The 13,247-nt window shown below is 45.2% G+C and overlaps 1 protein-coding gene across 1 annotated transcript in view; it reads left to right on the top strand.

Moving 5' to 3' along the window:
* The window catches only part of LOC117293029 (multidrug resistance-associated protein 1-like), a 43,515-nt gene that overhangs the window by 16,396 nt on the left and 13,872 nt on the right, over positions 1-13,247 (top strand). The window contains 7 exon segments of the mRNA XM_033775236.1: positions 502-735; positions 9,577-9,754; positions 10,552-10,806; positions 11,284-11,487; positions 11,670-11,816; positions 12,259-12,346; positions 12,521-12,587. Coding sequence (XP_033631127.1) covers positions 502-735; positions 9,577-9,754; positions 10,552-10,806; positions 11,284-11,487; positions 11,670-11,816; positions 12,259-12,346; positions 12,521-12,587 — 1,173 coding nt within the window.

Genomic DNA, 13,247 nt, shown 5'->3' with positions numbered 1-13,247 from the left:
ATTTTGTGTAACACTGTACTTCAATGTTATGTGGTTTTGTAAACATACAAGTTATTATGCCACAAAATTTGAATTTGAGAAGCATTACCACTGCGTGGACATATTCACCCTCCAGGTTTTTGATGATTATCTCAAAAACAAGAGCACCTTTTGAAATGAATTTTCACATGTGAGATTTGTATCAGCTTGTTTATAAAATGGAACAACCTCCCAGTACGCATCAGAAATTGTAACTCTTTGCCTTTATTCAACAAATCTCTCAAAACTCACTTGTATCAGATGTAATTTGTTGTATTTATAGTTCCATTGGTCTTGCTCTTTCCAGCGCTTTGATCTTGATGTAAAGGCGCTTTATAAATATTTAGTTGTATTGTATTGTATTGTATATAGAATTGAAACAATTGGACGATTCCAAACACCAATACTTTGCCTTAAAAATTAATAAAAATAAGTAAAACGAAGTCTGGAATTTATTTAATTCACATACTTATTTTCTTTCAGGGACTCCAAGAGCAAAGCAAAACCACGCAAGACGAAACAGAAGACCCTACGTGTTCCAGCCGAGTCAATCAAGTTCACTCAGGGCAACTTGCAGGATGAAGACTCAATGGAGGTCCAGCCGGAACCTTCACTTATGAAAGCTCTCATTAAGACCTTCGGTGGCATCTTCTTAATAGGATCATTCATAAAGCTTGTGACGGACATCTTGGTGTTTGCTAGTCCAGAACTACTCAAGTAAGTTCTCTTCATTGTCTCCCTATACAACAGCATATCAAATTCAAAGTTCTTCTTCTTGTGTACAGAGCTCCCCATAAACAGTCATAGTCACGCTCTGCGCCACATGTTGTTTGCTTTAGTCTGTGTTCGAGGCGTTTTCAACATACATGTATACGTACATTTTCCTTTAAGTTAGTTAGTCTCTACTACAGTCGTAAATTTTTCATAAGTTCATATTTCCTCAACCACATCAGCCATTTTGACAATCTATACATCATATAAAAGGGCTTTGCGTATTGAAAAGAAATTGACATGTTGTTGAACTTTTCTTGACCTTTTGACCTGTTTACCCAGGAACTAGAGCCTCCCCCATACCTACAGAGCAGCTCCCTACCACCCATCCCCAGGAATTAGAGCCTCCCCTATACCCACAGAGCAGCTCAGCCCTACCACCCATCCCCAGTAATTAGAGCCTCCCCTATACCCACAGAGCAGCTCAGCCATACCACCCATCCCCAGGAATTAGAGCCTCCATATGAAAAACTTTGGCCCCGATTTGAGCAGAAAAGAACACAGCCTTAAGTGCCATGGCTTCCTATGTGTGGCACTGACCCCCCCCCCCCCCAAGACTGCATAGCTTATCTCCCATTAACTTTTACCAAACAGGTCAATGGACTAGACCATTATATAAGGGGGAGGTATAAACAGCCCACACTGTATCCTGTATGTATGTTTATGGTTTATCTATTCAGCAAGGACCAGGGTATATCAAACCAAAACCATAATATGATTTGGACTCACGAATTCAAGTGACATGCTCAATTTGATACTTTTTAAAATATTTTATTTTAGGAAATGTCATTCCTAACAATACTCTTGGCACAAACCAGTAAATCACAAACTCGTACATGTACACTTCAACAAATCATACATTAAGTTCTAAAAGCTACAACAAATCTTACTCTGATACACACTGGCAGTAAAATAATTTCCACACTTTAACATTGAGTTGTAATTTAAATTTGGATCAGTGGTAACATTTTTGACAACAGTTTAGCACAGAATATATTTTCACTCCACATCATTCTGAATTAAAATCTTGGATATTGTGCAGTCTATGGTTTGAGGTAAAGTGTTAATAAACTTTACATATTATGGCATAACAAATGGCACAGAAAGAGAAGACAAGTTTTGGCAAATAAATAGAACAGCTGCCTGGTTATAAAAACAAAATAAAATACTGTTTTTCCTACAGTTAAGAAAATGACACTTTATATTAAGAACACTACAAAACATTAAAAAATACATAGTATGAAAGAACGGTCAAGTGCACATCTTTGGTTAAGGCTTAAGCTGCGGAGTCCCATTCTTTATCGGTGTAGTGTACTCGCACTAAAAGTTGTTCTCCAACAAGCTTCGAATCAACAATTTCTAAGGAGTAAAGTTTAGTAGTAGACCAGGTCTTCTTGCTGACTCTCTCTGTTGATATTGATGGTCCGTTGTTGAGCAGCTGGTAGTTATGTTGGTTTGTTGGTCGAGTACTCCTTCTCAAGGATATTTCTCCACCACAGGCACCAATATCCATCAAAGGTCACCTACGTTATAAACAAATGTTTAAAAATAAAATAATACTCTACAGGAAATATAAAATAAGATAGATGAAACATAAATAAAAGATAAGCAAATGAGAGGGGCCTCAAGTCTTGTGAAAGTTATAATAAATATATATAACAAATAAGATAGAGCATGGAGAGCAGACTAAGACTTATATAATAAGTAAGAGCACAACGTAAATAATTCTACCTTCAAGTAAACATTTGATCATGATTATGTCTAAACAAAATCTAAAGTGCAAGGAAATTGTTTGTCCACTACTAATTATTGAGTATAATAAACCAATGCACCCTTCGTACTACAATTTTTGGCAATCAGATTAATTTAAATAAAAAATAAAAAACGACAACAACAACAACAACATAACATCCTTGCCTCACCTTTATCCGTCTACAGCAATGCAGGATTCGAGTAGAAATCACCCCTATTGAGAGTATGTTGTGATCCGATCACCGAACAGCCTCGAACCTTGACAGAACTTTAGCCAATTTCTTCTCAAATTAGAAGTTTTAAGCCAAAGTAATTGTATCAGAAAGAAACATATATATTCTACTCAAGAAACTGTATTTAGATAATGAACAAGTCGGCGAAAAATCGGTGAAAAATCGAAGAAACCATCCAGGATCCAAGCTCGCGTCTTACGACTCCGACAGGAAACAACATGGTAGGTCTAGTTCCTGCTTCAATACGCCTATTCATAAGCGTACCGCGCGAGCATGGCAGAACCAGACTGTAGTGGACTTTGCATACATTACCGGGGTCACCAAACAAAGAAGAAAAACTCTCTGTAATTGGACCAAAAAAAGCCATCCTTTCCTCTACGCCAATCAAAAACTGTTTTATATAGATTGAGGGAGAATTTCCCATAGTTTATTCTGCCGTGCGATATGGGCATGTACCGTGTCGGCAACTATTTTGCCGTTCAGTTTACCGAGTGAACCCACTGAAAATGTGGTCAAATTCATGTTGACCTCCATAGGAAATGCTCGTTTTAGCATTTTTATCTCGGTTTTAAATTAAAAAAGGCCCTATGTTCCCGACCGTGTTAAATTATGTTTTACACACTATTCTCGAGAGTAAGAATAGAGCTTTCAAATGCAGGGCGATATGGTAAAATACACTGACACACTTTTTATTTATGAATGATTGTTTGCTGAGGGCTACGTTGCGGTCGTCATTGAGCAAATGCACGCAAGTTTTTCATATGCCCTATACCCACCAGTGCAGCTCAGCCCTACCAACCATCCCCAGGAATTAGAGCCTCCCATTTACCCACAGTGCAGCTCAGCCATACCACCCATCCCCAGGAATTAGAGCCTCGCCTATACCCACAGAGCAGCTCAGCCATACCACCCATCCCCAGGAATTAGAGCCTCCCCTATACCCACAGTACAGCTCAGCCCTACCATCCGTCCCCAGGAATTAGAGCCTCCCCTATACCCACAGTGCAGCTCAGCCATACCACCCGTCCCCAGGATTTAGAGCCTCCTCCATAAACACAGTGCAGCTCAGCCCTACCACCCATCCCCAGGAAATAGAGCCTCCCCTATACCCACAGTGCAGCTCAGCCATACCACCCGTCCCCAGGAATTAGAGCCTCCCCTATACCCACAGTGCAGCTCAGCCTAACCACCCATCCCCAGGAATTAGAGCCTCCCCTTTACCCACAGTGCAGCTCAGCCCTACCAATCGTCCCCAGGAATTAGAGCCTCCCCTATACCCACAGAGCAGCTCAGCCCTACCACCCATCCCCAGGAATTAGAGCCTCCCCTATACCCACAGTGCAGCTCGGCCCTACCACCCATTCCCAGGAATTAGAGCCTCCCCTATACCCACAGTGCAGCTCAGCCATACCACCCATCCCCAGGAATTAGAGCCTCCCCCATACCCACAGTGCAGCTCAGCCCTACCACCCATCCCCAGGATTTAGAGCCTCCCCCATACCCACAGTGCAGCTCAGCCCTACCACCCATCCCCAGGAATTAGAGCCTCCCCCCATACCCACAGTGCAGCTCAGCCCTACCACCCATCCCCAGGATTTAGAGCCTCCCCCATACCCACAGTGCAGCTCAGCCCTACCACCCATCCCCAGGAATTAGAGCCTCCCCCATACCCACAGTGCAGCTCAGCCCTACCACCCATCCCCAGGATTTAGAGCCTCCCCTATACCCCCAGAGCAGCTCAGCCATACCCACCCATCCCCAGGATTTAGAGCCTCCCCTATACCCACAGAGCAGCTCAGCCCTACCACCCATCCCCAGGAATTAGAGCCTCACCTATACCCACAGAGCAGCTCAGCCCTACCACTTGCCCCAGGAATTAGAGCCTCCCCCATACCCACAGTGCAGCTCAGCCCTACCACCCATCCCCAGGATTTAGAGCCTCCCCTATACCCACAGTGCAGCTCGGCCCTACCACCCATCCCCAGGAATTAGAGCCTCCCCTATACCCACAGTGCAGCTCAGCCATACCACCCATCCCCAGGAATTAGAGCCTCCCCCATACCCACAGTGCAGCTCAGCCCTACCACCCATCCCCAGGATTTAGAGCCTCCCCCATACCCACAGTGCAGCTCAGCCCTACCACCCATCCCCAGGAATTAGAGCCTCCCCGATACCCACAGTGCAGCTCAGCCCTACCACCCATCCCCAGGATTTAGAGCCTCCCCTATACCCACAGTGCAGCTCAGCCATACCACCCATCCCCAGGAATCAGAGCCTCCCCTATACCCACAGTGCAGCGCAGCCATACCACCCATCCCCAGGAATTAGAGCCTCCCCTATACCCACAGCAGCTCAGCCCTACCACCCATTCCCAGGAATTAGAGCCTCGATACCCACAGTGCAGCTCAGCCCTACCACCCATCCCCAGGAATTAGAGCCTCCCCTATACCAACAGTGCAGCTCATCCCTACCACCCATCCCCAGGAATTAGAGCCTCCCCTATACCCACAGTACAGCTCAGCCCTACCACCCATCCCCAGGAATTAGAGCCTCCCCTATACCCACAGTGCAGCTCAGCCCTACCACCCATCCCAAGGAATTAGAGCCTCCCCTTTACCCACAGTGCAGCTCATCCCTACCACCCATCCCCAGGAATTAGAGCCTCCCCTATACCCACAGTGCAGCTCAGCCCTACCACCCATCCCCAGGAATTAGAGCCTCCTCTATACCCACAGTGCAGCTCATCCCTACCACCCATCCCCAGGAATTAGAGCCTCCCCTATACCCACGGTGCAACTCAGCAATACCATCCATTCCCAGGAATTAGAGCCTCCCCTATACCCACAGTGCAGCTCAGCCATACCACCCATCCCCAGGAATCAGAGCCTCCCCTATACCCACAGTGCAGCGCAGCCATACCACCCATCCCCAGGAATTAGAGCCTCCCCTATACCCACAGCAGCTCAGCCCTACCACCCATTCCCAGGAATTAGAGCCTCGATACCCACAGTGCAGCTCAGCCCTACCACCCATCCCCAGGAATTAGAGCCTCCCCTATACCAACAGTGCAGCTCATCCCTACCACCCATCCCCAGGAATTAGAGCCTCCCCTATACCCACAGTACAGCTCAGCCCTACCACCCATCCCCAGGAATTAGAGCCTCCCCTATACCCACAGTGCAGCTCAGCCCTACCACCCATCCCAAGGAATTAGAGCCTCCCCTTTACCCACAGTGCAGCTCATCCCTACCACCCATCCCCAGGAATTAGAGCCTCCCCTATACCCACAGTGCAGCTCAGCCCTACCACCCATCCCCAGGAATTAGAGCCTCCTCTATACCCACAGTGCAGCTCATCCCTACCACCCATCCCCAGGAATTAGAGCCTCCCCTATACCCACGGTGCAACTCAGCAATACCATCCATTCCCAGGAATTAGAGCCTCCCCTATACCCACAGTGCAGCTCAGCCATACCACCCGTCCCCAGGAATTAGAGCCTCCCCTATACCCACAGTGCAGCTCAGCCTAACCACCCATCCCCAGGAATTAGAGCCTCCCCTTTACCCACAGTGCAGCTCAGCCCTACCACCTGTCCCCAGGAATTAGAGCCTCCCCTATACCCACAGAGCAGCTCAGCCCTACCACCCATCCCCAGGAATTAGAGCCTCCCCTATACCCACAGAGCAGCTCAGCCATACCACCCATCCCCAGGAATTAGAGCCTCCCCTATACCCACAGTACAGCTCAGCCCTACCACCCGTCCCCAGGAATAAGAGCCTCCCCTATACCCACAGTGCAGCTCAGCCATACCACCCGTCCCCAGGATTTAGAGCCGCCTCTATAACCACTGTACAGCCACCACCCATCCCCAGGAATTAGAGCCGCCCCTATACCCCCAGAGCAGCTCAGCCATACCACCCATCCCCAGGATTTAGAGCCTCCCCTATACCCACAGAGCAGCTCAGCCCTACCACCCATCCCCAGGAATTAGAGCCTCACCTATACCCACAGAGCAGCTCAGCCCTACCACCCATCCCCAGGAATTAGAGCCTCCCCTATACCCACAGAGCAGCTCAGCCCTACCACCCATCCTCAGGAATTAGAGCCTCCCCTATACCCACAGAGCAGCTCAGCCCTACCACCCATCCCCAGGAATTAGAGCCTCCTCTATACCCACAGTGCAGCTCAGCCCTACCACCCGTCCCCAGGAATTAGAGCCTCCCCCATACCCACAGTGCAGCTCAGCCCTACCACCCGTCCCCAGGAATCAGAGCCTCCCCCATACCCACAGTGCAGCTCAGCCCTACCACCCATCCCCAGGATTTAGAGCCTCCCCTATACCCACAGTGCAGCTCGGCCCTACCACCCATCCCCAGGAATTAGAGCCTCCCCTATACCCACAGTGCAGCTCAGCCATACCACCCATCCCCAGGAATTAGAGCCTCCCCCATACCCACAGTGCAGCTCAGCCCTACCACCCATCCCCAGGATTTAGAGCCTCCCCATACCCACAGTGCAGCTCAGCCCTACCACCCGTCCCCAGGAATTAGAGCCTCCCCCATACCAACAGTGCAGCTCAGCCCTACCACCCATCCCCAGGATTTAGAGCCTCCCCTATACCCACAGTGCAGCTCAGCCATACTACCCATCCCCAGGAATTAGAGCCTCCCCTATACCCACAGTGCAGTGCAGCCATACCACCCATCCCCAGGAATTAGAGCCTCCCCTATACCCACAGCAGCTCAGCCCTACCACCCATTCCCAGGAATTAGAGCCTCGATACCCACAGTGCAGCTCAGCCCTACCACCCATCCCCAGGAATTAGAGCCTCCCCTATACCCACAGTGCAGCTCATCCCTACCACCCATCCCCAGGAATTAGAGCCTCCCCTATACCCACAGTACAGCTCAGCCCTACCACCCATCCCCAGGATTTAGAGCCTCCCCTATACCCACAGTGCAGCTCGGCCCTACCACCCATCCCCAGGAAATAGATCCTCCCCTATACCCTCAGTTCAGCTCAGCCATACCACCCGTCCCCAGGAATTAGAGCCTCCCCTATACCCACAGTGCAGCTCAGTTATACACCCATCCCCAGGAATTAGAGCATCCCCTTCACCCGCAGTGCAGCTCAGCCCTACCACCCATCCCCAGGAATTAGAGCCTCCCCTATACCCACAGTGCAGCTCAGCCATACCACCCGTCCCCAGGATTTAGAGCCTCCCCTATACCCACAGTACAGCTCAGCCTAACCACCCATCCCCAGGAATTAGAGCCTCCCCTATACCCACAGTGCAGCTCAGCCCTACCACCCATCCCCAGGAATTAGAGCCTCCCCTATACCCACAGTGCAGCTCAGCCATACCACCCGTCCCCAGGATTTAGAGCCTCCCCTATACCCACAGTACAGCTCAGCCTAACCACCCATCCCCAGGAATTAGAGCCTCCCCCATACCCACAGTGCAGCTCAGCCCTACCACCCATCCCCAGGAATTAGAGCCTCCCCTATACCCACAGTGCAGCTCAGCCATACCACCCGTCCCCAGGATTTAGAGCCTCCCCTATACCCACAGTACAGCTCAGCCCTACATGTACCACCCATCCCCAGGAATTAGAGCCTCCCATAAACTGGAAGTTACTGTAAAATGATTTGAAAAGGCCAAAGCAATTGCTTGCTTTGATTGGTATCCTCCTCTTACCAGAATCACGCTATTATGCCTTTTTCTTTGAATTGAGAAACAAATAATGATGCCATATATCAACCTATGCCCTAATTATCTTCATTTGTTAATACGAAGTATGCAAACATATATTAAAACTTGATGGACATTGAAATGTTCACACTACACACTGATCTTCGATGACTTCAACTGGCCCCATTTGTTTTGAGTTTTTCCTGTTTTCACAGCAAACAAGAAAGTATGGTTTCCCGGTGAAGCCATACATGGAAGAAACACAGTGACTAAGTGTTCTTTGAGACTCTGTGTATGACTCTATAGCCAGCAGTTGTCTTCGTTTTATTCAAAATATTTTTAATGAAATTTTTAAAATTACCATGGTAATTTGCAAAAAATAACAAAACTAAATAATTTAATAAAAAGTGTTAATAATTATTGCCTTTCAAATCTGATTTTTATTTAGTTTTTCCCCTTTTTTTCTTAAAATTTATAATAAAGTGTATAAATAACAGTGATAATTGAATCAACAAGCTGATGTTTAAATTTTAATATTAATAATAATATTGATATGAGGGTTTAAAAATAAAAATCTCCAAAAATATTAGAAAATGATATAAGGCACATGGCTTTTTTAAGCCTCTGTATTTTTTTTCTTCAGAATGTTCATCAAAATATTCAGTCACATGATTTGATCATCATGAATTGAAATAGTGTTTGATGAAACTTTTTTGGGGGGCAAATATTTTTATATGGCCTCAACATTATGACATATTTTTGTACCTTGTAGAAATGCCTAAAATACCAAACTTTTTGCATTTACAAGTGCAAATAACCAGTGGAGCCTAACGTGTTTCTAAGTTTTGGTCAAGGGAGAGGAGACTCTTTGCTTGGCAAATAAAACCACAAATTTTGTATCTAGGGACTGTTAACATCGCGCACAGAGAGGTAAAAGATTTGCCACGATCTTAGGGACACCTCGAAAACAGGACCTCCTACGATACTTGTTTTATTGTGACTAGTAAAGTGTGCTCACTTAATTGTCAAACAACCCCTTTCACACATCTGTCCCGAACACCTAGAGTTTGTTTTAAATTTCTAGTATTGACTTTATTATTGTTCTGCCAGGCAGCTGATTGCATACACTGAAGACAAGAGAATCTTCCTCTGGAGAGGCTACTTCTACGCTATACTCATCTTCCTCGCTGCTGTACTGCAGTCTGTACTTCAGCATCAGACGTTTCATATCACAACCACTGTGGGTATGCAAATACGCACCGCTGTCATTGGAGCAGTGTATCGCAAGGTGAGAATTCTCAGATACAAGTAGATAGTACTCTCGATTGCACATTGGTATGGTCAACACACCAATCCATTAGGCTCCGCGCGCCCACAGCCCACGTGTGAGCAAGAACACGTGAGCCTCTCCAATGCCATTCTGCACAACTCTGTCGCACGCGCACAGCATACGCGCACGCATGTCAGACTTTATAGTGTCGGACTTTAGGTTGTGCAATGGGTTTTAATTGGTCAATATGCAATGGGGTGGAGTTTAATGGATCGGTCTATTAGGAGTAAGATCATTGATCTATGGTTTGATTATAAGGACCAAATAAGAAGTGGTTTCTGGGCGACAGAGATAGCACATTCGCACTGCGGTTGAAGTGCGAATAAACGTACATCTGCACTGAGGTTGAAGTCCGAACGACTCTACGTTACAACTTGGAGTCACAAAAAGCTACTAACCCCATTATATATTAAATAAGAATGACACAGTAGGACTTGCTTTCTGCTGTTCCTTATTGAGGTTATTTTACACCAGCAGTAGGCTTGTGACTCAGAATCACCTGCCTTGTGGAACCGGAAGTGGGTTCCTTGGTGAATGTTTATATTACAACTACTTTACTGATAAGAGAACAGGTGAAGAGACAGAGATTTTGGCTAAATGTGAATTTATTTTTTTGGGTCAAGTCAAGGCAACCATTAATTTTTTTTAAATATTTGCTTAGTAGCTCTTGTCTTTTGTTTGATAAATGTTAATTTAAAGTTTTGTGCTTGATTTGATTGATTTAATTTCTTTTATTATTGTGTCTTTCCACTTAGTCTCTCTTGCTGTCCAGCTCCGCCCGCCACAACACCACGGTCGGTGAAATCGTCAACCTGATGTCCGTCGATGCCCAACGGTGCATGGATTTCTGCATGTACATCAACACCCTCTGGTCCTCACCGCTGCAGATCTGTGTTGCTCTGTATCTACTCTGGCAGATACTTGGTCCATCCGTCATGGCTGGCTTTGCAGTTACAATCCTCCTCATACCAATCAATGCGGTCATTGCGATTAACATTCGGAAATTGCAGGTATGTTTGTTGGGAGCGTTCCACTCCAGAGCTGCCAAAGGTCTTACAAAATAAGCCAAATCTTTCCATATCTGATGAAAAGAAATCTCGCTGATTATAGAAAGTATTCCCTTTTATGTTGAATTGAAGTCTAAATTTATCCTTGATTGTTGTACGAAATTTCCTTAATTGCAAGTGGAAATTGGCAGCACTGCCACTCACGTAAACATTGTTATTATTGTCAAACTTCTGGAAAAAAAAAAATTCATACTGGAACACGCTTGGCAAAGAAAGCGTTTGCAATGTTTGTGAACTTTGGCTGATGTTTCGACATAGTGATAGGTGAAGGTGTTGAAAGTGCTTGTGGCTGAACAAATGTGGAATTTTCTGTCGTCTATTGTGGCCTTGACGTCAGTATCATCTGTAAAGCCTTCAGTCTTAGTAGCTCATATAATTCAATCCCGTTTTTCTTTTCTTCCGAAACCCCAATCTATGCAGGCATCACAGATGGCAGCCAAAGATTCCCGCATCAAGCTGATGAATGAGATACTGAATGGCATCAAGGTACTGAAGCTGTACGCCTGGGAGACGTCCTTCCAGCAGACAGTCATGGAAATCCGGAAGAAGGAGCTGAAGATTGCACTCAAGGCGTCCTATCTTGCAGCCTTCATGACGTTCATCTGGACTAGTGCACCATTCTTTGTGAGTATTTATAATAAATTGGGGTTAAAAAAATATAAAAAAATGACTGGATTTGAATCAGCTGGATTTATTCAAACTACCTTCTACAGTTTCCTATGTGGTTTAGAATTTATATTAATTATAATAACAATGCGCAGTTCTACAATTTTGTCATTGTTATTGTTCTTATCATTTTTTGTTAGGTTCTACTAACAACGTTTACAGTGTACGTGTTGTCGGATGAGAAGAACGTCTTAGATGCAAAAAAAGCCTTCGTCTCGCTCTCTCTCTTCAATGTGTTGAGAATGCCGCTGGCCATGTTGCCTGGTTCTATATCACAAGTAATTCAGGTACATACAGCTCTTATGGATGAATTAATAATGTAAAGGTATTAAAATGATCTTTTGGAAGACTGCTTAGTTGAAATAAGAACTTGTCGTTCTGTTTATCTATTGTCTAAGAGTAGGTTTGGAATGCTGGCTTGGAATAACACAGGCCACGAAGGTCATGGCCTCCATTCCCCTTGGTCTGGGCTTTGGTGCCCCTTTAGAAGTTCCTTGAAGGAAGTTGCCCTTTGCACCGTGAAAATGGCCTTGCCCTCACAAAGATAAAATTCCAAGCCTGGGAATGGGAAGAATACCGAGTTCAAATAAGAAGTTTTATCTACTGGTGTGGATTACATTGAGAATTACATAGGAGTCTCTTTACTGCCATGAAATTTGGCCCAGCTTTAGAATGACACTGATTCATAAAACCATTTATTGAATTATGATTTATTATTCATTGTTCCAGGCTAGTGTCTCGATAAAGAGAATTCAAAAGTTCCTCAAAAACGAAGAACTGGATATGTCCAACGTCTTGCCTCACACCAGAGATTTAGGTGAGTAAGAAAGGTTTAATAATAATAATAAACCAAAATTAATATTTAGACAAACTATTTGTTATACATGTATAGTGTATTTTACAATAATCGACGCACTCTACATTCGTGCCATGATCAATGGGCCAAAAACATTCCTGTAATCTTTCTCAAATACTGTTTTTTTCCTTTCAGATCTAGTGATTACGATGGAGAATGGGGACTTCTCATGGTCAAAGGGCGAGAGTCCAATTCTAAGAAAGTAAGTTGTCTGGTCCGACCAACCTGCCATTCTGTTGTGTAATTTGTTGTACCTGCTTTGCACTATAAATGGTTCTTATTTAAAACCGTTATCAGGCTGTCACCAGCTTGGTCATGTTCCCTGTTTCCAATAGCATGCCCCAGGTCGAAATTCCAGTTGAACCTAGTTAAACTGGGTTTAACTGGAACTAGTTGAAACCAGTTGATAAACTAGTTAAACACAGTTAAAACCAGTTGGTTTAATACGGAAAATGGACAGAGACCAACTGGTTTATAATTTCAACCTAGTTGAACACAGTTAAACCTAGTCCAAACCAGTTGGTTAATATGGAAAATGGACGAGTTTGATCACTATCCAGTTGAACCAGTTGACCCCAGTTAACTAGGTTCAACTGGAATTTTGACCTGGGGCAGTAATGAATGCTAGCATTCATTGTGCATGGCACCAGACTACTATTTTGTCTAGCGTCAGTTTGCTTACAATGAGTTGAAATGGAGTAAAATCAAGATGACCACACCGTGATAAAGGTCTATAGCAACTTGTTTTGATGTTAATTTACTAGTAGATTGAGTAAAAAGCGAACAGAGTTCAAATAAGATCTTCTCTAAACTGACCTTGCTATTTGACCTTTGACCTATTTTGACCTTGTTATCCTTGTAG

The sequence above is a fragment of the Asterias rubens genome, chromosome 7 (assembly GCF_902459465.1).
Source record: "Asterias rubens chromosome 7, eAstRub1.3, whole genome shotgun sequence".
Lineage (NCBI taxonomy): Eukaryota > Metazoa > Echinodermata > Asteroidea > Forcipulatida > Asteriidae > Asterias > Asterias rubens.
This window is presented reverse-complemented; position numbering and strand designations above follow the sequence as displayed.